This window comes from Musca autumnalis, unplaced genomic scaffold (assembly GCF_047663935.1).
Source record: "Musca autumnalis isolate F117 unplaced genomic scaffold, ASM4766393v1 scaffold_5, whole genome shotgun sequence".
In the NCBI taxonomy this organism is placed as follows: domain Eukaryota; kingdom Metazoa; phylum Arthropoda; class Insecta; order Diptera; family Muscidae; genus Musca; species Musca autumnalis.
The window spans coordinates 137171969-137199422 of record NW_027412088.1 but is presented as its reverse complement, the minus strand read 5'-3'; the positions used below and the strand labels follow the sequence as shown (position 1 = coordinate 137199422).

At 34.1% G+C, this 27454-nt stretch overlaps 1 protein-coding gene and 1 long non-coding RNA gene across 51 annotated transcripts in view; one reads left to right on the top strand and one right to left on the bottom strand.

Moving 5' to 3' along the window:
* hppy (MAP4K3-like protein hppy) overlaps window positions 1–3496 on the top strand; it is a 456589-nt gene extending 453093 nt beyond the window's left edge. For all 50 annotated transcript variants that reach the window (XM_073958030.1, XM_073958054.1, XM_073958051.1 and 47 more), the window contains 3 exons: window positions 328–549; window positions 649–775; window positions 3216–3496. In XM_073958030.1, the coding sequence (XP_073814131.1) occupies window positions 328–549; window positions 649–775; window positions 3216–3315 (449 nt within the window). In that variant the 3' untranslated portion in view covers window positions 3316–3496. The remainder of the gene's footprint in view (window positions 1–327; window positions 550–648; window positions 776–3215) is intronic.
* Window positions 3497–24477: 20981 nt separating this feature from the next.
* On the bottom strand, window positions 24478–25457 carry LOC141387801 (uncharacterized). Its single transcript, XR_012408644.1, has 2 exons — window positions 25363–25457; window positions 24478–25195 (listed from the first exon to the last, which is right to left on the bottom strand). It is a non-coding gene; the product is annotated as an uncharacterized lncRNA (long non-coding RNA).
* Window positions 25458–27454: the final 1997 nt, after the last annotated feature.

Sequence of the window (27454 nt, the reverse complement as noted above, 5' to 3'; positions counted from 1 at the left end):
TTTGTTTGTTCTTCCTTTCTTTCCTAATCTGCACCTATTTCTTTTGCTGTGTGTGTTTGTGTGCGTGTTGAACATGAACGCTTATCTTTGTTTGTTACTGATCTTTCCCAAAATCCCTGATCCCTTTATGTTTTTCTCATTTTCTTTTAACCTTTGTTTCCCCCTATCTGTGGTGTGGTTGTGTGTGTGTGTGTGCGCCGCCTCCTTTTGTGTGTATCGTTTTTCATATTTCTCTCCTTCGTATATTGTGGGGGAAATGTTGAACACTTAATCACACCCACGTACATACGCAAAACAAACACACTACTCGTACGCACGAATATATAGGTGCCAGTTGGTTCCATGCAGATGATTTGGAATATGATGCTATGGCCACAATGGTACCCCGGCGAGATCTACTCAAAGTGGTAAAAGTTCATCAGGTGGAGAAGGATGCGATAATTGTATGTTATGGAAATGTGATACAGGTGGTTACTCTACAAGGCAACCCGAAACAGCATAAGAAAATGGTCTCACAGTTGAATTTCGATTTCAACGTGGATAGTATAGGTAAGCAAGAGGAGTATTTTTCCTAATATATGAATATAAAGTAACTACATTGAAGAGATTTTTACTGTTTTTCTTTTTTGTTTGTTTTTGTACTTCCAGTATGTTTACCCGATAGTGTTTTAGCATTCCACAAGCACGGCATGCAGGGCAAGTCGCTGCGCAACGGTGAAATAACGCAAGAAATTAAAGATATGAGTCGCACATATCGATTACTGGGAAGTGATAAGTAAGTATATTTATTGTATAAATCTAACGTGACGTTATTTACGTGACTGCATTATTCATTAATCCTTTGGCTAGTCGCTTGCATTACTCTCCAAGAGCTCACTTGGCCAATTTGTGTAATTTATATCTAAACATTCTACCTATGAACAAATATTCCTCAAGGATTTCTAATGAAGTAGGCATGGATTCAAGAGTTCTATAGTCCTTAGAGTATAGGTCGTGCTTGCTTATGGTTGAGGTCCAGTCAGACGAATACTGCTTAAAGTAATTCTTCTACCATCGTTCATAAAGATCGCCGGTTCGTCATATATTCTATAAATGACTTGTTTGGATAACCTTTCGTTCGCAATTTCCCTTAGGAGACCTTATCCTCTTCGCCGCTTCCGAAGAAGTGGAGGGAGTGTCTGTGGTACCCTGTGAAGCATCCCGCTGTTGCTCTCTTTTTAGTCTCGCCTGGTTCCTCTTATACTTGCGTCTTTGTGCCCCTGTAGTCGGCTTCGCGATGCTCTCGCTGACTTCCTCCACCATCTTGTGGACTTCCTCTTTGATGGGATTTTCCACAACGGTGATGTCAGTTTTGCCGCAGCTGTCGGATTTGGATCCAGGGTCGCTAACATCCTCAGATGGTTGGGTCAAGTTTAATCACCCCTGTGCTGCCCTTTATCCTCCTCCGTTGTAATTCGTGGTTGTTGTGTGCTTGCCGACTCGTAGGCAGATCACAAGTCCCCGCCGGTACTGGGTTTATTAGGCCCTGCACCGTAACTTTTTTATTCATTTTTCTTCCTTCCATGGATGATTTTTGTTTTAGGGGAACACCCCCGTAGTCAGTTTTTTGTCCGCTGGAAACTCTAGGCTCCAGAAGTGGATTATCCCACCACTCTGCCCCAGACTCGACATGCAACAAGTGTTGGACAGAGGGGGGACGCGCCCGGTAGGAGAACTGAAATTTTTCCAATTTAAAAAGTATGAGAATATATGCTAAACCCACAGTCACAACCCCAGGATATTGGGCGTAACGTTCGCCGGCATATGTTAATCCTCTACGCCAGCCATTGTGATGAGATCAGATTGGAACTAAAATGTGAATGGCGCCATAAATATATAATTGAAAATATAGCATCAACATATTTCAGTTGTTAGGTTAGGTTGTTTGGGCGATGCACAGCTGCCATTGTTATAGACAGCTACTTTACTCGGCGATCAGCGGTCCACTGTGATCATCCTGAAAAGAGAGAAAATGAAAAGTGAAACGGGAAGCGGGAAGTAGATGAAGCAGACAAACAGGAACGCAACAAGATCATGACCCAATATCCATTTAAGGGTCCTGCGGTATCGTAATATAACATCAGGTTAAATGGAAGAGAAACAAGGGAGAAATGCAGTCTGTTGGACACTAAACAACCTGTGCCTTTTGTTCATTAGACTAGAAGGTGTTTCATCGTATCATTTTCTTCCTCATCCTCGTCCTCGCAGAGATTGCAGTACTCAATGTGCCTCATTTTAACCCAGGTATCATCTACAAGGGAAAAGAGGATTATTTTGGCTCAGTTTAAAAATATGATCTGGTCGTTGTTGCTATAACAAAACTATTGTTGTTTGAGATTGTGCTGAGGTGACCGACTGAGACCCAGTTTGTTTTGGATCGTAGCCCCAAATCAACTTATTTAACTAAATCCAGAATATAACATGCATATATGAATATACAACAGCAACAACAATATAGCCGATTTGTGCTGATATGCCAGATGTTCTCCTTTGACTTTTTTACAGGAGAATTACAGGCAAGTTTGTCTTTTTCACTTAGCTCATAGTGTTCTCCGACTAGTGTTTGTATGCCTCATGTTTTCCTTTGACTTCTTTACAAAGGAAGCTTGTCCTTTTTCACTTGAGTTGCTGAAGCATACTCCTTCATTGACTCTCATTCCGATTAGAAGTTATTTTTACTGAAAGACTCCTACCATGTCTTATGATAGAATCGTTGGTCATCTCCTCTGAGGCCGGTCCTTTGCGGCGTAGTTTCTTCGTCTTTATCGAAATTCCGATTTGACGAAAATGTTCAACATCAGGTTTTTCCAGTACCTTTTCAATTTTGTAAGAGAGTAAATTGTCAGAAATGTTTCCTACACTTTTTTAAGTGTTGAAAATGAAATTGTAATAACATTATAATTTGCAGAAAACATAAAAATTAACAGTCTGGCTTTACAAACATTATGCAAATCTTGTTGGGCCAAATTTGAAAAAAGATCGAAATATGTATGTAGTTGTTTGTGCTCATTTAAGTTTGAGGGCAATGGGCTATTTTCGAGTAAAAATTATGAAAATAGTACAAATCAAGCATTGTTGTATCTTTGAATATGACGGATTTATGACCCTTTCAATATCGTCCAGACATTTGTTGTTATTCATAAAAAACTAATCACATCATGTCTTCTTTCTTACAGAGTGGTGGCACTGGAAAGTCAATTGTTGCGAACTGGTTCCTTAGGCAGTGAAGAGGGTCATGATCTATACATTTTGGCCGGACACGAGGCCAGTTATTAGAAAAGCTAACAATATGTATGTTGTTCAAAAAATAACAAATGGCTTATATTTAGTATTACCAAAACTAAAATAAAATTCACTACAAGAGAAATTTGAAAAAAAAAAAACAGAAAACCAATTCTATTTCTTGAAATTAAAGAAAAGTTTTTGAAAATAGTAATTTGTAAAAAAGAAACAAAAACACATAGAGGCAAGTTTATTAATTGTAAACAAGCAAACAAAACATCTACTAAAACAAATAGTGTTAATTTGACAAAAAGTGAAAAAATCGGCAAATTTAAACAGAGCAACAAATTAATAAAACCAATGTAGTTTTGACATGTAAAATTCCAAGAATATTTTTCACTTACACAAGAGAAACCCCAACCACACAACAATTTGAAAGGAACACAAACATTTTGCTGGCTAGTTTCTTGATTTCTACCAGTGTCGTGGTGGTAATGCCTACTGAGTTGGCATAGTGGATTTCGTACAAGAAGAAGCAGAAGACTATAGAAGTTTGATAATAAATATTACAATTATATTTTTTAACAAGATTGTGGTAAAACAAAACAACAAAAAACAATAATATTTATTATTAATTATAATTAAATTTAGTAATGTAAACATTCAACTAAACTAAAGCAACAACAAAACATCCAATAAATCTACTCTTAAATTTAATCTGTGTATATTGATTGTAATAATAAATAAAATTAAACTATAATAACAACCACTCACACACCCGTAACTAGAGACGTAAACAATTCAAACGAAATAAAATAATATTAAATGATTAATTGTATTAATTATTAAAACAGAAAAAAAAAACAACAAATATTATTTGTTTTTGTCAATATTATTTTTATTATTATTTTTACACCGAAAAGAAAAAAACGTGCATCAACATTTTTTTCTTCGTCCTTCCTTCCTCTATTAGCTTTTAAGTTTATTAAATATAAATTTAGCAGTAAACAAAGTGATTTATGATATAAATTTATATATATTATTAAAATAAATAATAAAAATCCCCCACAAAAAGAAACAACACAAAACAATCCTTAATTTATATATACATATTTTGACACATTATATACTATACAAACATACATACATAAATTATTATTATTCAATAAACAAACGATATGTTTAGTTGGAGCTACGTGAAATCAGTTTTATTGCACACCGTATACTCGTACCAAATCTGTTAAGGTGAATTAAAGTTGTAAAATGTTGGGGCATATTTGTTCAGTCATCCCTAGTCGAGAAACATATTTCATGTTCTGGCATTGTTGTAATACGGACATCATATCCTTAATAACAATACTGATTTTGAATAATATTGGTCAATGGCGAGGGAGCTTGTTTCATCGAAGACAGTCGCAGTTGCTTCTTTTGAAACTTTATTGTTATTCTTCAGTTGTCCCTATTATTGATTATTTTATGTTTCCCTAGGCAGAGATAAAAGAGGTTCAGTGAACCCCCGTGGATTCTTCGACTCCTTTGATATTGGTCGAAGACTTGCCCTTTAGGATAGACGACAACTTCTCAAAGTTCTTAGGTTACTACTGTATAGTCGCCTGCACTAGTGAAGATCGTTTCTTTCAAACTTCCATGCAGAATAAGGTTCATTCGTATCATCAATATATTTAGGATTTTTTATCCACTACTACTGCCCGTCGAAACAATTTCTTGACCATCGCGTCTTTGCTTTGTAACTTTAAGAGGTAAGAGGTATCAGCGTTTCATTGATTTTGCCATCTTCCTCATACAGTCCTTTCAGCCTAAGAAAGAACATGTTGTATTTTTCCGACGCTGAAGTGTACGGACTAATAGGGCAGGTCATGTCATTATCTATCAATTTGGAATGACGTATAACGTGGGTACTTGGATAACGGTAGTATCCATCGATTTCTTCCCGTCTATCATCAAATGGATTTCCATAATGTTATCCAAAATGCTCTCCTCGGTTAGACAGTTTCTATCAAGACTGTCGTCTGTGGTGGTCAGTTCCGATATGTCGTCCATATCTATTGAGGTTTTTAGACCAAGGGCAGGGAGGTTGATGTACTAGTGATGTTTAAGACTGAGGGTGCCAAGCACTCAGGCAAATGATGGGATAGCCTCTCTAACACGATGAGGACTTGGCAAATAGCAGCAACTACTGTAAACCTTAAAAACAGCAATGACCACCTGTTCGTAAAGCATCCCAGCATTAGGGGGTCTCTATCCAAAAAACGTGGAAAAAAACTGCAAGTCAAAATCAGAAAGCTCGATTTTCACGCAGACATTTTGCTCAGTACAATCCCGGAAAAAACAAACGAAACGCGGCCATTAAAGTTTCCAAATCACCCCGGCCTTATACATATGATGTATGTATACTTTTTTGGAAGCCGCTGGTCGGATATGATGTAATGTGGTTTCGGATCACTCCGGATTCTAATGTTAATAATGAAGACCATCCATCGTCTTCAAACAATAGCAAATTTTTCTCGTAATAGAGTGAACCGTTTTGTAATATTTTGTTAATATATGCTGTTTGTCTAAGGGGTCGATTATGCATAGCAACTCAACTGTACTTTCGTTGCCAGAAGAGAAAAACATACAATTAAAATGAGTAAAAAGATGGAAATTTTTTGTCAAATTCAATCAATATCAGTGTTTTGAACCTTCAGCTATTAATTTAATTGTAAGAAATTATAAATTTTAAAGCGGAAATAGAATAATCTATTACTAAATTTGCTGTGGGCAACTCAACTGGAGTTGGGTTGCTATCCATAATCTGAATTAAAATATTTATATGTATTCGTACATATATGGGAAACATTTATTTCCATTACGCATTTTCTTTTGATCTTTCTTTTGTTGTAGTTTAAACGAAGTTTTAATGATAAAAAATGAATGTTTTTTCTTAAAATTGTATATTTATTTTTTAAATAGGGTGAATTTCAAAATCAATGAAAAACTTGCAATGTAAGAAAACATATATTTTTCTAATAAAAAATTAATAATTAATACAAACATTAAAGGAATAAGAAAAACAAATCACACCACCTTAAATTTGAAAATAAAATCAAACTTTTGCAACAAATAATACCTAAAACAAATTAAGTAAAAACACAAACGACATTTATCAAGATTTTTTAAATAAATAAATGTAATTGTTAAACAAATGCAACAACAACAAAAGATCTAAATGTGTATAGAAAGAAAATACCAAATTACAACAATAAAAGTTTAAACTGCATTGAGAATTATTCTCTAAATTCCTGTCCTGTTATTGCAAATTAAAAAAAAAGAAAAATAATTAAAAAAGTACACCAAAATTAATTGTAAAAACAAATAAAAAAATAGTCACAATAAATTAAAGAAAAATTCACACAATTTCTCATAAACACACATACCCACGTAAATTGTTGCAATGGTATTTCGTAAAACAAATATTGGAGAAAATATTTCAAAAATTTACTATCACCGAAAGAAAAAACAGAAACAAAACATTCAAATTAAAAATAGTTGTTAGTAAAAAAGGAAACAAAAACAAACTTACAATACTGATGGGAGAATTTAGTAAAGAAAATTTATTGTATGTTGAGCTGATGCGAAATTTCTATAAATTGACAACAATTTAAAAAAATAGTAAACAAAACAAAAAAGTTTTTGCTCATACTGTGTAGTATTATTAAATTCACAATGAAACAAAAGTAAAACTGAAGAAAACACAAATGAAGTAATGAAAGGGAAACAGTAAAATAAAGAAAAGATTAATTTATTATTTTAAGTATAAAGAATGAAATAAATTTAAAAATACAAATTATTAAAAAATAAATTCTAACTGTTTTTAATATTAGGATTTTTAACAAGGTATGTACATATATTATTACCATTTTTGATATTATTTGTTCCAATAAAATAACGGAAAGACGTACAGATTCTCGGAACGGATTTCGGCTGAACATATTTATACTAGAGCTGGCAAACTATCGATATTCCCTACATTTAAAAGTATCGATAGCTATTGATATTATCGCTAATTTGTCATTACCATTAATTTGGAAATAAAAATGGCGGAACGTTCTATGCTTTTGGTGACATTTTGCACAAGTACTTTACAGAAATACAAAGGAGAAAAGCTAATTGCTTTTATGAAATAAAATAGGCACACATCCTCAAAACTGAAAAGCCGCGTCATCTCTATTCATTTGAATAGATTTTAGGTTAGCTTTTAGTCTAATAATATCGATAGACAAAGCTATCTATCGATATTGAATTACGGGGCCGGCCTTTTTGCGAAAGTCGACCGATGATACACTAATTTCAAAGTGAGATTCTTGTTTTTAGAAAAGCAGCAGAATTGGTTGAAGGGCTTAAAATCGGCCTCACAGGACTCGTGACTATATACATATGTCCATAGCATAAAGCACTCAAGGTATGGACCATAAACTCTACATCATAAAACTTCGTGAAATTGACCTTGAGAAGGCATGCCGCAGATGCAAAGCAATCTGAGCTGCGATCTTTTAACGTAGAACTACTTTCCTTCTTTCAGTCGATAAGTTAGGCATGAAAATCCATGTGGGACTTATTAATGTAGTGTTAGATCTTTAACGTAAAGATGGGGTGACAATGGGTCGACTATTGCGGATTATGTGAAGATGCAGAGGATTTAGAGACCGTCGAGCATCAAATTGTCAGGGGTCTCTTGTTGCACACAAGAAGACACCGAATACTGGATATATACGAGATAGGTATTCCACCCTTCTCATCAGACATAGATTCAACTATCCTTTTTAAGTTTACCAAAAACGTATTACGGCTTGACTCTTCTTTTTTACTCTCTGTGTTTCTGTACAAACCATCGTTCAACAATGCAGCAATATTGCAGAAACTTCTTAATATTTATCCTCAATTCAACAAGCGTAACTATGGAATAGTTTCATCCTCATCATATGATGATGTCAGATGTCTCCGAGTAAAGAGGTCACTGTGTGGGTTATTCTGAACGAAAAATTCTCCGTGAGTTTTGTCTTTCCGTCGTTTCAACTTAAGGGAGAAAATGAATTTTGGTGCAGAATAACCCCCTATATTCACCCTTATTACAGTGGTCGTAAGCGTAGTCGAAGTTTACATTTTTTGTATGATGATAAATGATATACTACGGAAATTGTTGTGTTTTACAGCATCTTAGATCCATAAAATATCGAAAGAAACTCTTTCATCATTCTTAGGATTAATTGTTGGGTTAAAAATAACATTTATATTTTTCATACGACAAATCAGTATTACGTATGGCGTTGAAGAACGACAGAAGCGACGCACAGAGGGAAAAATGCAGATCTAGCGTGCAGAAAATAAAAGTCCATGTTTTGTTGTATGTTTATCTATAATTATGATAAGAATAGCTTTATATTGACAATTTTACTTCATTTATTGATATATTTTGTCGATTTGTATTTTTTATATATTTTTTTGGTATAACTCCCATAGGGCGGTACTTCCCAATTTATGTAACTTTCATGATTTTTAGCCGCATTTTCCAACTGAAATGGTGGAAATTTGGCATTTAGTCTTCGTTGGTGGTATAAAATATTCCGATAGAGAATTGTCGGTACAGGTCCACTTTTTGATATAACCCCCATAGAACGGTACCGATTTTCGGTATTTTCAAAATTTCAGCCACATCATCCAACCGAAATGGCTGAAATCTGATTTGAATGTACATTCTGCAATTTTTTAGAAACAAAAACATGTATTTAACAGTTTGTTTGGAGACGTATCACTGCATTAATTTTCCTACTTCCACCCATATCGTGGAACCGTAGGATGGACTTTTTCATTTTTTAATTTCTTATCTGCTATGCCGTTATCAATTCCAATTGATATCTGATCTTATTTATCAAAATGTTTCCCATAATCGTAGTTTTATTTGAACAGAACTTAGAAAAGCTTCCATGTTTTCTAAAAATTACTATAAAACCAAAAGTCGCATGTTGTCGCATGTAAAAATTTAAGGCATTATTCTTGACAAGACACATAAAAATTTAAAAAAAAAATTAAAGCTAAACTTGAATATTTTCCATACTAAACCCCTATTTGAATTGAAGAATTTAAAAACAAGTAAAAAAGTATCAGTCGGCTTTGTAGAGTGAAAGACTTTTTTTCCAAAAAAAAACTTGTGTATTTATTGGGGTTTCCAAAATTTGCAGGGGATATCGATAGATAGGGCTTTTGTACCATACTTGCCTACGAAAAACATAATATCGCTGTAAGCAGGAAAACCTTCCACTAGGAAAACCTTCGGTAAAAATAGTAACGTGGTTTTGTCGTAGGCTGGGGTAGACTTAGTCATGTCCAGGGTCGCCATAAGGGCCCACTAAACCTTACGGAATAATAAGACGAGTAATCTCCCTTTTCTGGGGGGTAAAACGTATATTTATTGATGTAAAACTAATTTATAATCTACTGATGTTTAAATACGATAAAAAGGATAATTGGCTGGGGAGTCGGCTACTTGGATTCAGTAAATGATTTGATGATGATCGGGAACTCTGTGATTCGCTGTTCGGTTGTAGGCGATTTGAAAATAATCGGGACTCGATGATTCGCTGTTCAGTAGTAGGAGGTTTGAAGATAATCGGGAACTCGGTGATTCGTGTTGTAGATGTTCGGCTACTCGGGTTTCGTATGTGTTCGGCCACTCGGTGATTCGTTGTTCAGGGTTCGGCCACTCGGTGATTCGTGTAGTAGATGTGCGGCCACTCGGAGTTCGTAGCTGTTCGGCCACTCGTTGTTTGTATGGTTGCTCGGGTCCACGACTCTCGTGTTGTAGGGGTTCGGCCACTCGGTTCGGTTGTTAGGATCGCGGTTAGTTAGTGTTAGTTCTAAATTAACCTCTACAGTATACTACGAGTACTGACTAGTGGAACAAAACCGAAGGTGGAGTGGAACAACACCCAGAGGTGGAGTGGAACAACACCCGAAGGTGGAGTGGAACAACACCCGGAGGTGGAGTGAATGTATTAGCCACCGCGCAAAGGGGTAGCTCTCAAAAATACTTCCCAACCTCTCTACACTCCCGTGTCGGTTGGCGGACCACGAACACACGACTGTACTCAAGCCCGTATGGCTGGCTCCCTAGCAAGCCTCCCAGTCCCACCACAAACTGAAATACTTAAATGAACGGTCGCACAAAGCAATTGAGAATTACTCCGCTGTTCTCATGTTAGAGATTAATCAAAATGCATTGTAATGCGCCGTCCCCATAATAGTGAATGTGTACTGGTTTTATCGGTATGGGTTTTAACAGTGTGGATGGCATTGCGTTGTTAGGTGGTGGGCCGTAATAGGTGGTGCTAATATGTACGTGATAATTTTGTCACGTTACAAAATTTCCAAAGGATCCTCGAAAACACCCTTAACCACACAAAAATGTTGAACATTTGTGTGGGTGGTACCCCAAGGATAGGACCGATAGGGCGCACATTCGAACATAAACTAAGTTTTACATAATATTTAGAGATCCAAAGTTAGAACCAAATTTCTTGCTCCGTTTATGAGATATTGCGCTTAGCATTTTAGCGAATATTTTTGAACTTTTGTGGGGGAGGTAGCGGAATTAGTGGACCTAAAAACACCACTTTAGAATTTCATTTAATGTTCGAAGAAATATTACAATATCCAAAGTGTGGACGAACGCAGTATTCGTTCGGGCGCTCCAGCCACTACTTATGGTGGTACAGGGGTTTTACACGATTCGGGCTGTTTTCTCAAGAAGTATGCACTTGCCCCTGAAAAAACTTTTACTGTCGTAATTGAGGCAGCGAATGCAAGTTGCTTCAACAAAAACTAAAGTTATTCGAGAGAAGGCCTTAAAGTGAATTTATCCGAATATTTGTGTGGGAGGTACCCGAAGGAGTAGACAAATATAGTCCATATCCGAACCTGATCTATATCTGGTAGATGTATTAGCACATCCGTTGGAAAATTATCTAGCGCTCGGTGTCATAGGTTTTTTTTGCACCTTTAAGGCTATTTTCTCAAGAAGTATGGACTTGCCCTTGAAAAAACTTGTACTGTCGTAATTGAGGCAGCGAATACAAGTTGTTACATCAAAGATCAAAGAGATTCGAGAGCAGGCCCTAAACTGAACTTTTCCGGAATTTTGTGTGGGAGGTACCCGAAGGAGTAACCGATTGAGTCCATACTGGAACCTCATCTAAGCCTGGTAGAAAATTCACGATATGCAAAGTATGGATCAAATCGGTTACTCCCTTCAAGAGTTATAATGCGCACAAATTTTCCGAACATTTTCGAAGTTTTGTGAGGGAGATACCGGAAGGAGTGGATCGATATAACCCATCTTCGAACTTAAACTAAGTTTGGACAAAATTTTACGTAAGCCAAATTTTGGACCTAATCGAGAGTTATCGTGCGCTCCAGCCAGACAGACAGAAGACGGACCGACATGGCAAAATCAACTCCAAATTGTCTGACACACATTTCGCCCAAACATACTTGGGGTCTAAAACCATTATTTCGATGAGGCACATTTTGCCCTCGTTAACATAAATGCTGAGGGTATTAAAATGGACCTTATATTTATTTATCCCGAAACCTCTAAATTAAAATAACTTATAGGTAGAAAAACTATTTATTTAAATACCATTACTAGGCGTTTACACGAGACAATTTGGAGTTATGATTTCACAACATCTTTCCGTGTAGTCCAACAGAGTTATGAAAAATGCACTCCGTTCGATACAATTTATAAGCAGTTGCTTTAGAGATCCCTACAAAACAAAAACAGTTGGTTGATCCCTACCCGTAGCTGCCGACATAATTTATTCAAAAGAGAAACAAGTGTGAATATTTTTCTAAGAATTTGTTATAAAATAAAAAAATACAAACTAAAGTTGCGAACATTTTTGTGATAATTTACGAGACGGAAATTTTTAATGGAGTGGAGTCCGTGCCGAAAGCTGAACATAAAAACCCTTTAGGATGACGAAGCAAAATCAGTTGCGCTCGGATTAAATGGAGAACGGAGGAAGTACACTCAATTGTAATTGAATTTAATGAAAACTTTTTTAATTTGTGTTTATATAATAAAGTTCTTTGTATTCTAGTTTTACACAAATAATAAATGCATTTTATTTATTTTGGGACATTTCGCAATAGCTTGCATTTTTACTGCATCTTTGGATTGCTTAAAAACACAAGCCGAAGAGTACCTTTAAATTCAATCCAAAAGACTACATAAAAAGTTGTGATTTGGATCGAAAACGGAGTGCATTCTAGCTGTGTGCTGTGGAAGCAAAATGGAGTGCATCCTAGCTGCGCACTCTCTTGTAAAATTCATAAGTGAATTCATAGGAAAAGATGTACTCCAACGGCAAATGTACTGTACACTTGTAGTGATTCAACTGCTTCCGTGGATGCAAACTTTTTGCTGGGTACATTTGTCGTTTGTCTCCCAGCTGTCCAGCATTTTTTCACACAGTCGGGTTAAACAATTTTGACATTTTTGTAAAAAAAGGTGAGATAATAATTGAAATGTATTGTAAGTAAAAGAATGTGAACAAAAACAACATATGTGAACGGAAAACAAAAAGAAATCGAAGATTTTCACTCATAATATTAAAACTGCCGAAAAATTCAAATTCATTTGAAATATATGCCGACAAACAGATAAACGCTGGACTTTGGTATCGTCGTCGCCCTGTTGTTGTTGTTTTTTTCTCGACGTCCAACGCAAAACTTTAATCAAACGTTGTATCTGTTTTCAGCTTTAGGTTTTTGACAATCAATACATGTACTCAACTGTCCTGTAATGTGTAAACGCAGGGTTACGGTATATCAAAAATACAAAAGATTCCGCAATAATAGGTGTGTTCGTTTACTCAATAATTTGTACAAGTCCAGTAACTTCTTGCAAACGACTAAGGTCTTTTGTATTGTACTGAAGAGTAAACGAACAGCATCCAGTAACAATTTGTACAAATTTTGAGTAAACGAACACACCTAACATATTCACAGAATAAGAATTCACACGTCTATCGCAATTTTACAAATAACAAGTAAGAAAAGCGTTAAATTCGGTCGGGCCGAACTTTTTATACCCTCCACCACAAATTTCAGCCATTTCGGTGGATTAATGTGGCCACAATCTTCAAAATACCGAAATTCGGAAGGTACCGTTCTATGGGGGCTATATGATGGCGTGGACCTATACCTACAAATTTCTGGGGAAAAGTTTTATACGCCTAAAGAAGACTAAATACCAAATTTCAGCCATATCGGTGTGATAATGAGGCTAAAACGTTCAAAATATCGAAAATCGGGAGATATTGTATTATGGGGGCTATATCAACACGTGGACCTATATAAACATTTTATGGTAGAAATGTTTCTTAGCCTTTGGAAACACAAAATACAAAGTTACAACCGATTCTTTGGTCAAATGGGTCTAATACATTCAAAATATATTAAAATGACGCGTACTTTATAAGGGGTCTTATGTGGGGACTATACCAAAACGTGGACCTATATAACCCAACTTTGGTAGGAATGTTTTCTGGCCTATGAAGACACAAAATACCAAATTACAATCAATTCTGTGGTCAAATGCGTCTAATACATTCAAAATATGTATATTAAAATGACGCGTACTTTATATGGGGCCTTATATGGGGGCTATACCAAAACGTGGACCTATATAACCCAACTTTGGTAGGAATATTTTTTGGCCTCTGGAGACACAAAGTACCAAATTACAACCAATTCGGTGGTAAAATGGGCCAAATATCTTAAAAATCCCTTAAAACGACGACGCGTCACGCGTCATTTTGTATGGGGGCTATACGAAAGCGTGGACTTACATAGCCCGCTTTCAATACCAAAAGTCCTACGTAAATATAACATATTTTCCCCAAATTTCATCAACCTACGTCAATCCGTTCGGACGCTAGAGTGATTTCCACAGACGGACAGACGGACGGACATGGCTATATCGATGTAGAATTGCACGCTGATCAAGAATATATATACTTTGTGGGGTCTACAATGATTATTTCGAGTAGTTACAAACGTAGTGACAAACTTAATATACCCCCATCCTATGGTGGAGGGTATAGAAAATGTCATCGTTAACATTGTAAAAATATCAATTTTAAATGTACCGTTATTCCGTTCTGACTAATGCTTAGTTTACATTTACGAAATCCGCTCGATTTCAACTGTCAATCCCTTTGCGAATATGTCAAATGAAAACACGTCTGAAATCCATTGGATTTCATTTGACGTTTAAGCAATGGAATTGACAGTTGAAATCGAGTGGATTTCGTAAATGTAAACCTTACTATAACTACAGTATAATCTCGATAATCCGGACACCACATGTTTCGGCGGTGTCCGGATTATCGAATTGTCCGAATTACCTAGTAATAGTAAAAGCATATAATTTTGTACGTTTAAATTATTAATAACGGACTTTTACTAGGTAATAACCTGACATATAAAGAAAACGAATTTATAATAAGCAAATATCACGAGTTGCGACCACTTTAAGACCGGTGCAGCTGCTCTGGCTGCCAAATTTATTTCCTATATTCCTCCAGCGTAATTTAGGTGACATTTGCTGAGTATTTTTGCCATCTAAAACTTCTCTACTACTGATATATATTTATTCATAGTTTTTTAAAGGACATAAACTTCGTAGCCCATGCACGTATATTGGTTTCCCTTATACATGGGGCATGATCCTCTTATGACTCGCGATAGAACTTCAGAATTCAATTGCACTCATCTCATTATGGTGAATATTTAGACATTTCTATTAACATCGACTAACTTCATCTCAAATGGTATAGTTTACGAATAAGATAAAATGGAATTTAAATATATCGGTTGCATAATTACGAGAAAGCGATATAACAATACTTAGTTACCGGTGATTTTGAATGTCTAAGAAAGAAAATAAAAGGGTCAATTTTTAATTTATCGAAATTCCAATATTATGTCTCTACTGGTTTCCTCGTTTAGCTGTAAATCCCAATAAAAACTAAGCCGTTAATCCCTACGCCTTAAATGATTTAAATATTTCTAGGTGAAATACCATTGGGATACATTACATGCCCTCAAGAGACTTTCTCACTGATCTGAGGGCTAATGAAACAATCCCTTTACAGGAAAGGAACACGCAGCATCAAATATTCAGAGAACAGGGCTACCCAACACTTGTTTTAAATACTTTAGCTTATAATATACATTATCAATGGTTGAACGATGGGAAAATCATTTATCAGATTCAGATAGTTATGCTTGGTTTACATTTACGAAATCCACTCGATTTCAACTGTCAATTCCTTTGCGTATACGTCAAATGAAAACTCATCTGAAATCCATAATCATCATTCAGATAGGTAATCACATAGGTAATGTCATCGGTTTCGTGTAATCATCGGTGATCGATTTCGGTTTCATGCTGACCTACGTATCCCTAAAGAATCGTTTCACAGAGAATCGGTAGACGACGAACGAACGGAATAAAGAAATACAACAGAAAAAATAGAAGAATATTAAATTTAATTAATTTTGTCTTTTATTATTGAGTGAGTGAAAGAAATAGTGAAAAACAAATATATTATAATTTATTACAAATTACATTCTTTTCATTTGATGAATAATTCTTCATGGAGATAATATGTTTGGCATATTATACATACTTAGAAGTAAAATATTTTGAGAGAAAAAAATAAAAATAATTATTGAATTTTAGGTTGGGGATTTATGTTTTGTGATATTATCGATAGTACCATCGATTTTTTGCCAGCTCTAGTACAAAAGCGGGGGCAGTTTTGACTGTCAATTTTTAGTCATAATTTTGCAAGGTGGAGAACAAGTGGAATGAACTTTTTGTTATGTCACAAAAGTTGTGATTGATAACTTACTCATATCAATTCTAGTCGTCCATTACTGCAACAGATACCAAGATTCCATATTAATTCCTCGTTGACGAAGCAAAGCGTAAAAGATGCATCACGATGGAAAAATTTCCATAGCAATGTGCGAGCTGAGTTGAGAAATAGCCAGAAGGCACCACAGCAACAACAAAGTAGTAAAGAAAATTTATTAAAAAATCAATTTTTAAATTGCAAGAAAAGTAAAAACAAAGTGTGCGAAAAAATGTTTTTCCAAATCCTAAACACCTCCTCCTTTTTCATCCGGGCTTGGGACCGGCAATGGCGGAGTTAAAAACCTTTATTGGTTTTTTATTTGGTGTTTCATCCGGGCTGGGTACCGGCAATGGCGGAGTTAAAAACCTGTATAGGTTTTATATTTGGTTTTTCTTCCGGGCTGGATACCGGCAATGGCTTTAATGTTTTTTAATTTTTTTTAAAAATATTTTTTTGTATATTAAATATAATGTAATAAATATAAATATTGATAAATACAATAAGAAAACATAATAATAAAAAATAAAAAAAAAAATATATATATATATATATATATATATATATATATATATATATTTCTAACTACGTTATTTCTTTTTTGAAATTTTGTTCTAACCAATACAAGTCTTGATCTATATATTGTTTAAGTCTAATTACCATGTCTTGTCTTGCTTTTGCGTATAGCAAATTACCTAAGGTTGGAGTACGGTGAATTTTTTTTCTAAAATTCGTGAAGAATTCCTCTATCACGAAATGAGTACACAAATTATTTATAGAACAATTTCCATTGTCTTCTAAATAATCGTACAGTCTATTTATAGATTTAGCGAAATGGAATGTTTGATGCAGAAAGATGGATTTTTCACACGTTAATTGTTGTATAAATGCAATAGCATTATGAAGAATAATTTTTTTGGTTTGTAGATCATAATCTGCTTCGTTCGCAAATAATTCTACCAGAGGCTTTATGTTTTGAATTATTTCTCTTGTTTCATTATATTCTGGAGTTGGATCCAGTGAGGCAATAGTTTCATCACTAAATAAATTTAAATAATGTTGGATTTTAAATTCCTTATTGTGATAACGAGGTGGGCTAGGGTGGTAATGTTCACAATCATTACAACAATATCACAATTAATGTGTCAAGTTTCACAGGAAAGCCGGAGCAGTTGGCCGAAATGGCCTCCAATGCCGCCAACCCCTCCAATAGACAAAATCGATATCAACCATATCAAACAAACAAGAATAAGAAATCAAATGCTGAAAATGCAGAAAATGTAGAAAATGTAAATGGAGATTCTTCCAGTGGAAAACCAATACAAAACACACAAAATGTAAATGAAGATTCTTCCAGTGGAAAACCAAAACAACCACCAATACAAAACACACAAAATGTAAATGAAGATTCTTCCAGTGGAAAACCAAAACAACCACCAATACAAAACACACAAACAAAAAAATTATTTCTTTTCAAATATATTTTGTAAGATTTATAAGAAAGGCCGCCATAAAAATCTTTAAAAAATAAAAAGGCCAAATAAAATAAAAAAATAAAAATAAAATGTTTTTTCTCTTATTTTGTGTGGGAGGGGGAGGGAGGTACTAGAAGGAGTTTACAGACGACCTCAATAATGTTCCCTATAGAAGATCCCAATAATAGCTCTGTTCCAGAACTAAAAAGTTTTTACAATTTTTACCACTTTTACACATTTTGCGTTCCCGTACACAAAATTTGTATGAAAATCGTTTACGACTTTTACAAATTTTACGACTTTTACGACTTTTACCACTTTATAAAGTACGGGAACAGGCCAATTGTATATAATGATATTATTAAAAAAAAAAAACAGCTGTATTTATAAGTCTCACTTCACATTCTTCTAAACATTTTACAAGTAAATTAGTAAATTCGCCAATAACTGAGTTAAAATGGCTATCTAGAAAGAAAAACTTAAATCTTCTTATTTATACACCAATTGTTATTGCTAAGAACGAAAACGTCAATGAAATAAATAAGAATCTAATTTTCAAGATAGGAAAAATAATGGTGTCCGGATTATGGAGGTAAGAAAAATTTGTGATGTCCGGATTACAGAGTCTACAATGTAAAAAATTCTAGTGTCCGGATTACCGCGTTATCCGGATTAACGAGTGTCCGGATTATCGAGACTATACTGTATTTCTAATTATTATACATATATGCCGTTGAGTACAGTCAACTCTCTAGTTCAATACTGTTCTAGTCCATTTTTTGATTTTCTGCACTCTAGATCGGTTTTTCCCACTGTGAGACGTGGTCAATTTTGTTAAGTCTGTGTTTAGACACACAAATTTCTCGGGAAAGTAAATTGAGTTTTTTGGGAGAGAGCGGAGAGGAAAGAGCTCCTCAATACTCTTTCCTACCCCCTATTGCCTAAAAACTGAATTTACTTTCCCGAGAAATTTGTGTGTCTAAACACGGACTAACGACAGCATATAACCATAAAATCAAATCAATTTCAAAATCATTTTTAGGCAATAATTATTAAAATATGTATATTGGAAAACTAAAAAATAGTGTTTTGTCAGACGACAAACATTCTATAGAAAATCTGTTAGAATCCTCATTTTACAATTCATGCTAAGCAAATTGCTTAATTCTTGTACAAAAGATGATTTCAATATACCATCAAATTTAACTGAAGTCTGTACACCGAAGTCTTAGAATTAACGAATTGTTTCTAATTAAATTATTTTACATTCGGTACAGCGCCACCTAACGCCGAATTGTAATCAAGTTCCACATACTGATTTATTGACATTCAGAGACATCTGTATTTCATGTGTACAAACTTGTAAATTAAACTATGATTTGCTCTGGTTGGCGAATTCGATAATATTCCTATCAAAGACACCTTACATATATGTTGCGCTACGGTCCATTAGAGGGCGCTAATATGCCCAAAAAATTCATGGGTATTTTCAGAGCCACCTTTGCGTTCATAGTTAAATAATTTTTTGAGAAATGTGTATTTTTAAGCGGCTCACAGCGGGTTAATTTTTAGATGTTTCTCTGCTAGTAATAGATAGATGGCACTATATGTTTTATATGGTAGTCTAGGACGGCTTCGTCACGTTTTTGTTCGAAATATTCTCATATCGACACCATTAAACTGTTTTCAAAGATTATTTTTGGTCAAATGTTAGCAAATCTTAACGATAAGCTTTATATTTAAAAGTTTATAATATTTTTCACATAACCTATACTGAATACAATGAAAAACAAAACATAGGTTTTAGAAGAAAAACCGAAATCAATAAAATTACTTCAGAGAAAGGATGCAGTCAAGAGGTAGCCCAGCTAGAAATTTCATACACTTTATTTCCAAGTAGTCATATTTGGTCTAGTGCCATCCGAAATGATTTTCTGTATACGATGGTGTCTCTGGGTCACTATTTACGTCAAAAAATACGGACGTAACGAAACCGTGCGTTGCCATCCATCACTCTCAAAAGTCCATGTAATAGCTTCACGTACAGTACGCACACCACCGGCTGGTTTAAGACCAACAATTTGTCCAGTCTTTCTTTTGAAGTCTTGGATAGCCCATATCATTACCAAACCAACGGGTATGGTGGCATTTACAGACTCTTTACCTGTTGATGTTTTAATAAAATCAGCACCAGCCATCATGCATACCATGGAGGCAAATGATCAGTTCCTAAGCCTGGATAGCATATGAAATCGACCTCCAGGAGGTGATGTGCAGGCGGTGGTGGAGGTTGTTGACCGGCAATCATGGAACGTCTCTGTTGTTGTTGCTGAAAGTTGCGTGTTCCATTGCCCTGAAATTTAGCCAAGTCGGCGGAGTCCTACAATTAAAAGAAAATAAATTAATTTTCTGTTTTGTTGTCGTTTTCTACATGGTTTAATAAGAAAGGTTAGCCAAAGCTTTATATCAATTTAAATTTTTTCATTCGAGTATGCCTAAAACCATGGTATAAGTAAAGAGGTAGATTTAAATGAAAAAAATCTATAGAACCCTTGTTTTTCTTGAATTCCTAAAACTTCAAAATAAAAGCAACATGTGGGTTTGTTTACAATGCATTTTTTGAGCATTTTATAAAAACGCGAAAAATGAATATAGAGTTGAGTTTTCTGCACATAATCGAGTTGTGAATATGATAAACTGATTGTTTAAATGCAAATCTCACCAATTTCTTCCATACAAATGGTCTAAAAACAATTTTAAAAATCATTGAATCCGATTGTTTATAAAACACCACACACACATACACAGTTTGTTTATTTGTTTTGAAGTTTTAGGCATACTCGAATGAAAAAAATTTAAATTGATATAAAGCTTTGGCTAACCTTTCTTATTAAACCATGCCTAAAACTTCAAAACAAATAAACAGACTGTGTATGTGTGTGTGGTGTTTTATAAACAATCGGATTCAATGATTTTTAAAATTGTTTTTAGACCATTTGTATGGAAGAAATTGGTGAGATTTGCATTTAAACAATCAGTTTATCATATTCACAACTCGATTATGTGCAGAAAACTTAACTCTATATTCATTTTTCGCGTTTTTATAAAATGCTCAAAAAATGCATTGTAAACAAACCCATATGTTGCTTTTATTTTGAAGTTTTAGGAATTCAAGAAAAACAAGGGTTCTATAGATTTTTTTCATTTAAATCTACCTCTTTACTTATACCATGGTTTTCTATATTGTTGTTTTCTATTTTGACGGAACTAACTGTCAAAATATAAAATATGTCGCACAATATTAAATTGTTGGGCAAAATACAAGACAGGAAAAACATAAATGAAAACGATGAACGTAAAAAATGTGAATACATTCAAAGCATAGCAAATTTTCTATTCTATTTAATTACAATTTAATTTTCTATTCATTGTTTTATATTCGAGAACAAAATAAGCTCTGTTCCAGAACTAAAAAGTTTTTACAATTTTTACCACTTTTACACATTTTGCGTTCCCGTACACAAAATTTATATGAAAATCGTTTACGACTTTTACAACTTTTACGACTTTTACCACTTTATAAAGTACGGGAACAGGCCAAGTGAAACAAAAATGGAAAACCTGCGAGAAATTTTGGTTGACAAAATAACCCCAATTTTCCAATTTTGACAGAATTATCAGAGAAGAGAGGTTATTTTGACAGAATTAACTGAGAAGAGAGATTGTTTTGACAGAATTAACTGAGAATTGACAGAATTATCAGAGAAGAGAGGTTATTTTGACAGAATTAACTGAGAATTTCAATTTCAATTGTATTTTTTGTTTTGTTTTCATTTTCGTGTTTAGCTGTTGAAATTAATAAACTGAATAAAGATTTCTTCCTCTTCCTTGGAAAAAGGCACGAGAAGAAAAAGATCCTGATGAATTCTATCATTCTACCAAGATGGAAGATGGAGGGAGGATGGAGAACCTCATGATTCATGATGGTGGAGGAAAAGGATGAAACGTTCAAAGATTCCAACACAAAAACAATTCCCACAAAATGTCTTCTTGGAAAAAGGCACGAGAAGAAAAAGTGGAACGTACAATGGAAGCTAAGAAAATTTAAGATATATGGAACGTTTGAAGGATTTGGAAAAGTTACAAATACCAGCTTTAAGAAGGATATTAGGACTTTGTTGTAAAATATTTCATTTGTTCTTCTAGGAAATTAAAAAGGCAAATCAGCTGAAACTCAGGCAAAGCGCCTGATTTGCCTGAAATTAAAAGGCTTTCAAAGCGCATAGAACATAGAACATAGAAATTAGAAATTAAGCCCAAGATCAAGATGAATTTCCATATGAACGTAAAATAAAGATATCGTATAAATAAAAGATAAGGACAGAAAGCAAGTACAAGTGTACGACACAGTTTTGTTGTCCTCCCTCAGGATTATGGTCTTCAATCTTTTTAGGCTTTTAATTTTCAGATATTTCATCTATATTTGAAAGTTTTTCTGAACCGTTTCAGTTGGTTCTTCCATATCATTTATGTTTATCTTCTTGCTCATCGGGACTTCTTTCAAATACCTCATCCAGCTTGACTTTACTTTCTGATTTACTTTACTCATCTTCTTCAACTTTCTTCTTCTTGTAGTTTTACAATTTTAAATTTGCTTCTTCTATTTAGGATTTCTCATAAAAGTTTGGCAATTTTGATTTTCGTTGAATTTCAGTTTTGAGACTGAAAGGATGAAGGGTTCAATTTCTGAAAGGGATGAAGAAAATTATTGTTTTAAAACAAATCAATCTGAAGGCCATAAATTTTTGATTTTATGATCAAATCTTTAAACTTACCCTTAATTTCTTTATTTCAATTTTGCAGATTTTCCATATAACTCTTCCTTCTCTTTTTGGCTCTCTTGATATGTGGCAATATTAGACTGGACTTGCTGGAGTTCCTTTTGCAACTCTTCTTCTTGTAATCTATATATATATATATATATATATATATATAGAACTTCTTAAGTGACATTTGACATTTCTTGTTGACGATCACAAAATTCATCATCATCTGAATCGGAATCTTTTGATTTTTGTTTACGTTTTTTTTCCCTTTCTACACGACACACAAATTTCATCACATTTATATTCCAAATCTATGAGCTAAATCTGTTTCATCATGCCCCTCATTACGCTCCTCCTAAAGCTGCCTCCTCTAAATCAGTTCAGATTCAGGTTCTTCGTCCTTCGAATATATGATATATGTATATATGAACGTATATTTATATTTATAGACGTTCCATGTGTCCTTGCTTGTATCTTGTATCTTCGTCTGTTTCTTCATCATCATTTTTAGCATTGGTGGTTGTATTTTTTGGGGTTTGTTTTGTAGAACAGCATGAAATCTGGAATGTGCCATTTCAACATCGTTTTCCGGTAGAGACCAAAAGTCCAAGTCCGGATTTAAGAACTTCAAATGAATAACACTTTTCACTAGGTGGATTTTGCGACATGTTTTATAGGTTATAGGGACATGACATATGTCTCTTTTTTTCTTAAATTCTTCCTTCGGCTTTTCTTTTGTCTTGTGAGGAGCAGAATTGGCGAATTTACTAATTTACTTGTAAAATGTTTAGAAGAATGTGAAGTGAGACTTATAAATACAGCTGTTTTTTTTTTAATAATATCATTATATACATTATTGGGATCTTCTATAGGGAACTTTATTGAGGTCGTCTGTAAACTCCTTCTAGTACCTCCCTCCCCCTCCCACACAAAATAAGAGAAAAAACATTTTATTTTTATTTTTTTATTTTATTTGGCCTTTTTATTTTTTAAAGATTTTTATGGCGGCCTTTCTTATAAATCTTACAAAATATATTTGAAAAGAAATTATTTTTTTGTTTGTGTGTTTTGTATTGGTGGTTGTTTTGGTTTTCCACTGGAAGAATCTTCATTTACATTTTGTATGTTTTGTATTGGTGGTTGTTTTGGTTTTCCACTGGAAGAATCTTCATTTACATTTTGTGTGTTTTGTATTGGTTTTCCACTGGAAGAATCTCCATTTACATTTTCTTCTACATTTTCTGCATTTTCAGCATTTGATTTCTTATTCTTGTTTGTTTGATATGGTTGATATCGATTTTGTCTATTGGAGGGGTTGGCGGCATTGGAGGCCATTTCGGCCAACTGCTCCGGCTTTCCTGTGAAACTTGACACATTAATTGTGATATTGTTGTAATGATTGTGAACATTACCACCCTAGCCCACCTCGTTATCACAATAAGGAATTTAAAATCCAACATTATTTAAATTTATTTAGTGATGAAACTATTGCCTCACTGGATCCAACTCCAGAATATAATGAAACAAGAGAAATAATTCAAAACATAAAGCCTCTGGTAGAATTATTTGCGAACGAAGCAGATTATGATCTACAAACCAAAAAAATTATTCTTCATAATGCTATTGCATTTATACAACAATTAACGTATGAAAAATCCATCTTTCTGCATCAAACATTCCATTTCGCTAAATCTATAAATAGACTGTACGATTATTTAGAAGACAATGGAAATTGTTCTATAAATAATTTGTGTACTCATTTCGTGATAGAGGAATTCTTCACGAATTTTAGAAAAAAAATTCACCGTACTCCAACCTTAGGTAATTTGCTATACGCAAAAGCAAGACATGGTAATTAGACTTAAACAATATATAGATCAAGACTTGTATTGGTTAGAACAAAATTTCAAAAAAGAAATAACGTAGTTAGAAATATATATATTTTTTTATTTTTTATTATTATGTTTTCTTATTGTATTTATCAATATTTATATTTATTACATTATATTTAATATACAAAAAAATATTTTTAAAAAAAATTAAAAAACATTAAAGCCATTGCCGGTATCCAGCCCGGAAGAAAAACCAAATATAAAACCTATACAGGTTTTTAACTCCGCCATTGCCGGTACCCAGCCCGGATGAAAAACCAAATAAAAAACCAATAAAGGTTTTTAACTCCGCCATTGCCGGTCCCAAGCCCGGATGAAAAAGGAGGAGGTGTTTAGGATTTGGAAAAACATTTTTTCGCACACTTTGTTTTTACTTTTCTTGCAATTTAAAAATTGATTTTTTAATAAATTTTCTTTACTACTTTGTTGTTGCTGTGGTGCCTTCTGGCTATTTCTCAACTCAGCTCGCACATTGCTATGGAAATTTTTCCATCGTGATGCATCTTTTACGCTTTGCTTCGTCAACGAGGAATTAATATGGAATCTTGGTATCTGTTGCAGTAATGGACGACTAGAATTGATATGAGTAAGTTATCAATCACAACTTTTGTGACATAACAAAAAATTCATTCCACTTGTTCTCCACCTTGCAAAATTATGACTAAAAATTGACAGTCAAAACTGCCCCCGCTTTTGTACTAGAGCTGGCAAAAAATCGATGGTACTATCGATAATATCACAAAACATAAATCCCCAACCTAAAATTCAATAATTATTTTTATTTTTTTCTCTCAAAATATTTTACTTCTAAGTATGTATAATATGCCAAACATATTATCTCCATGAAGAATTATTCATCAAATGAAAAGAATGTAATTTGTAATAAATTATAATATATTTGTTTTTCACTATTTCTTTCACTCACTCAATAATAAAAGACAAAATTAATTAAATTTAATATTCTTCTATTTTTTCTGTTGTATTTCTTTATTCCGTTCGTTCGTCGTCTACCGATTCTCTGTGAAACGATTCTTTAGGGATACGTAGGTCAGCATGAAACCGAAATCGATCACCGATGATTACACGAAACCGATGACAAGGTATCGATAGTAGATAACATCGATTACATAATGCCATGTTCATTCTACTATTTTTGAGAAAAAAACGTTCTTTTGCTAAAAAATTAACAAACTTGCATTTATCTTTAAACAAAAATAGCGCTGAATAGCATTTACTTTAGAAACATTTTAGAATAAAATCTGAATCTGAGCATGGGTACTGAGGTGTATATGTGGCAGAACTTGTTGTTTAATGTCTACGTCGTACATGTGGACGTACTAGCACCGATCTAAATGAACCAATTATCATATATTGTTCTGGTCTTTCCAAGCACATCAAAAACCAGATAGATATATTTCTTAAAAATTGTATTTGTCTAGTTTATGGCAAAAGACATCATTTTTCATGCTAAAAATTTCCGTAAAACCTAATATTTTTTTTAAAAATCGATCGAAAAAGGACTAGATCTTCATGTTCTAAATAAGCTCACAAAAATGTTTTACTATCGGTTCATAAGTTTACGAGCTAGGGTTGGAATCGCAAAACGCTTTAATAAAGACAGGGTTTCGTACACGTCCTTTTTTACAAAACAAAGTAAAAATGTTCCAACAATAAAAAATTTAGAAACAAGACTAACCCTGCAGTTACACATGCCAGTAAATTGGTGCCAATTACATGTACATGTATACATGTATTATACTCGAAAATGCATGCAGTTTTCTTGTGTGCTTACACATGCCAGTGCAAGTTCAATTTTAAAATTATTTGAAGCCGCATATAACACACACAATTGCATTATATTTCAGATTTAAAACACAATCCACAACATATTTTATTCAGAGTACGTAAAAATACTTTAAATAACATTTCCAATCGTTTCGTTTCGTATTTTCCATAGGAACAATACAAAACGAAACATAACCCTCGTTGGCCGAGCTCGCTGTTTAGTTTTGTTTTGTTTATATTCGTGAGTGCGAACGAAACGAAAAGTACTCAACTCCACAAGAACAGATAGAAAACGGAATAGTACTAAACACATGTGAATAAATCAAAAACGTTTGGTGGTTGATAAAATTCACTGTGGTATGCTGATTGGTGGTTGATAAAATTCACTGTGGTATGCTGATGCTATCTTATAGGGTTGTTAAGCAATCACATGTGTGTGTGTCTGAGTGTGTCATTGGCAATACGCACGGCAAACGTTTCCCAAAAATACTTCTTGTTTCGGTGGTGAATGAAACAACTCGGCAAAGCATAACCGAAGTTACATTTCCGCAATCGTACGGTTTCCATCTTTTTACATTGAAAAGTTTGTGTTTTTGTTTTGGTTGTGAGAATGAAACGATTCAGAGAAGCTGAAAAGTTTGTGGCTTTGTGTGATTGGTACGGGAATCGTTTTGTTTGTTTCCGTTCATTGATTTTATTATTATACCCTACACCACTATGTGGAAAGGGTATTATAAGTTTGTTTTGGGAAAAAATCATGTAACACCGCGAAATATTCGTCGCAGACCCCCAATGTGGTATACCATTTTTCATATCTCGATGAGATAAAGCGATATAGCGATGTGTGTCCGTCCGTCCGTGTGTCCGTCTGTCCATTATAAATTGTAATCAAACTCCAGGCCGCAATTATGGACCGATCGTCACGAAATTTTGTATGGAGGTCAGTTTCACATCAGAATATATCGCTATTTTAATTGGTGATGATCGTGAAATATTTAGCGGGTGAAATGTACCAAAAACAAAAATTTTACCCGATTTTGTAGCTGCTCTGTAGGTCGCAATAATAGTCCGATCGAAATTTTAAATAAGGTAAGAGTATATGACATGGAAGAAGCTTGCATTTTGAGATGGTGATCAGATAATATTTAGATGGTTAAATGGACCACAACTTTTGTGTAAAAACTGTGAAAATTTTTAATATACAGCTTATATTCTCTTAAAACACATTCCGC